General features: G+C 68.4%; 1 protein-coding gene across 1 annotated transcript in view; it reads left to right on the forward strand.

Moving 5' to 3' along the window:
* The window catches only part of CHLNCDRAFT_142855 (hypothetical protein), a gene marked incomplete at both ends in the record, with an annotated part of 5,838 nt that overhangs the window by 2,378 nt on the left and 1,536 nt on the right, over positions 1 to 1,924 (forward strand). Inside the window, 3 exons of the mRNA XM_005849455.1 lie at positions 779 to 1,270; positions 1,394 to 1,518; positions 1,680 to 1,858. Coding sequence (XP_005849517.1) covers positions 779 to 1,270; positions 1,394 to 1,518; positions 1,680 to 1,858 — 796 coding nt within the window. The remainder of the gene's footprint in view (positions 1 to 778; positions 1,271 to 1,393; positions 1,519 to 1,679; positions 1,859 to 1,924) is intronic.

The raw sequence follows: 1,924 nt of genomic DNA on the forward strand, positions 1-1,924 counted from the left end.
TGCCTGATGTCCCTTTCCAGCCTCCCTTCCCTCCCTGGGGCCTGATCCATTGAGCGCTCCCCCCCTCCCCGTTGCTGCCCATGCGTGCCTGGTGCCGCCATTTCATTGCTAGTGCGACGCAGTCTCGCCGTCTTTCCTCCATGCTGTACTTGGCTCCCCCCAGCCTGTCTGCCGCTGCCGCAGCGGTGCGAGCCCCTCATTTTTAATGGCTAGTACCGAGTACCGATATTGACTTGCCCTCGCCCCGCCTCACGCCACACAGTTGCCGCAAAGCTCAGATAACCAGCACTGCCAATGCCTGCTCGTCCTGCGCGCCCCACACCCTTGGGAAGCATTGCACCGCCTTTTGAATGCTGCTGTGCATGCTAGCACACGAAGATGTAACTTCAAGGTCGACTCAGGCTTCTGTCTGGCATCCACCACGCTTGCACCCGCTCCCGCCGCTGCCACCTCGCTGGGGCTTGGCGGCTTGGCCCATGCATGCGCCGATCTGCATGGCCCTTTGAGTTCCTGCACCCACTGAGCGCCTCTGAGCTGCCCGCAGCGTCTCGGTATGGGGCCAGGCGGGTGCACCACAATGAGCCCGTTTGTTGCAGCACCGGCAGCCGGCTGCAGTTCGTTTACACAACGTTACAGATCTTCCGGCGTGCGTCACACGGCGCCGAGGCGCCAAGGTGCGCAGGGCGGTGACGGAGGTGTGGCGGCCGCTTATCGCCCGCCACCGCACACTACACTGGCTGCAAATGACACCACCAACTGACTCCTGCTCGCCTTGCAGCAGCGGCGCGTCACGGGCGTGGCGACGGGGGCAGCGGCGGCGGCGGCGGCGGGCGCCGCCAGCAGCAGCGGCGGCGGCGGGGTGGGGACGATGTGGAGATTTTCAACATCGACTCTGGCTGGAATGTGGAGGCGCTGGAGGATGTGGCCCACCTGCTGGGAGGCGACAGCGACGGGTGGTCGGTGGAGGCGGCCGACAGCGGCAACACGGCCGACGGCGGCGCTGATGAGGGCGGCTGGAGCGTGGTTGCGGTCGGGGAGGATGAGTGGGTCGATGATGGTGATGATGATGATGATGATGAGGCGGAGGAGGGCTCCCCAGGATTGGGCAGGCAGGCAGGGACGAGCGGCGGGCCGAGCGGCGCCGCCGTGCCCGCGCAGCCCGCCACCTTCAACGGCCGGGTGCTGCGCAGCGCTGAGGAGCAGCTGCTGGCCAGCCTGCCGCGCCACCAGCTGCGCCGCCTGGAGGCTGAGCAGAGGGAGGCAGATGAAGGTGGGTGGGGGCACGGGGGCGCATCGCAGCTGTGTGGCATGAGGTGCTGCTTGGCGGCTGCTGCTTCTGCTGCTGCTGGGCCCGGCTGAATCTGGTATTGCGGACTGGCCGTCATGCGCGCAGAGAGCGCGCGGCTGACGCCCGCGGCACGCAAGAAGGCGGCAGCGCGGCTCAAAACGCACCAGCGCCTGCGCGTGATCGCGGGGGCGGCGGCGGGCAGGCGCCTGCGCTCTCCGCAGGGGGACCAGGTGCGCAGGCTGCTGCCCTGCCCCAGCCCCCTCCCCTGCCCTGCCTGCCTTCCTCCCCCTGGCCTCACCCGTTGTGCTTCACCCAACCCCTTCAAGCGGCTCAACCCGCTGCAGCCCGCTCCCCACACCGCACATGCTGCCCCACCCACCCCCACCCACAGACGCGCCCCATGATGGAGATGGTGCGGAATGCCGTGTTCAGCATGGTCATGTCGCTGTACGGCTCCCCCACCAGCCTGCCGCCCACCACGCGCTGGCTGGACCTGTATGCCGGCACGGGGGCGGTGGGCATCGAGGCGCTGTCTCGCGGCGTGGGGCAGTGCCACTTTGTGGAGATGAGGTGCAGGGGAGTGGCGGGGGGGTGGAGGGGGCATGTGCGTGCGGCAGGGCTGGTGGCTGGGGTGGG

Source organism: Chlorella variabilis (genome assembly GCF_000147415.1).
Source record: "Chlorella variabilis unplaced genomic scaffold CHLNCscaffold_5, whole genome shotgun sequence".
Taxonomy (NCBI): domain Eukaryota; kingdom Viridiplantae; phylum Chlorophyta; class Trebouxiophyceae; order Chlorellales; family Chlorellaceae; genus Chlorella; species Chlorella variabilis.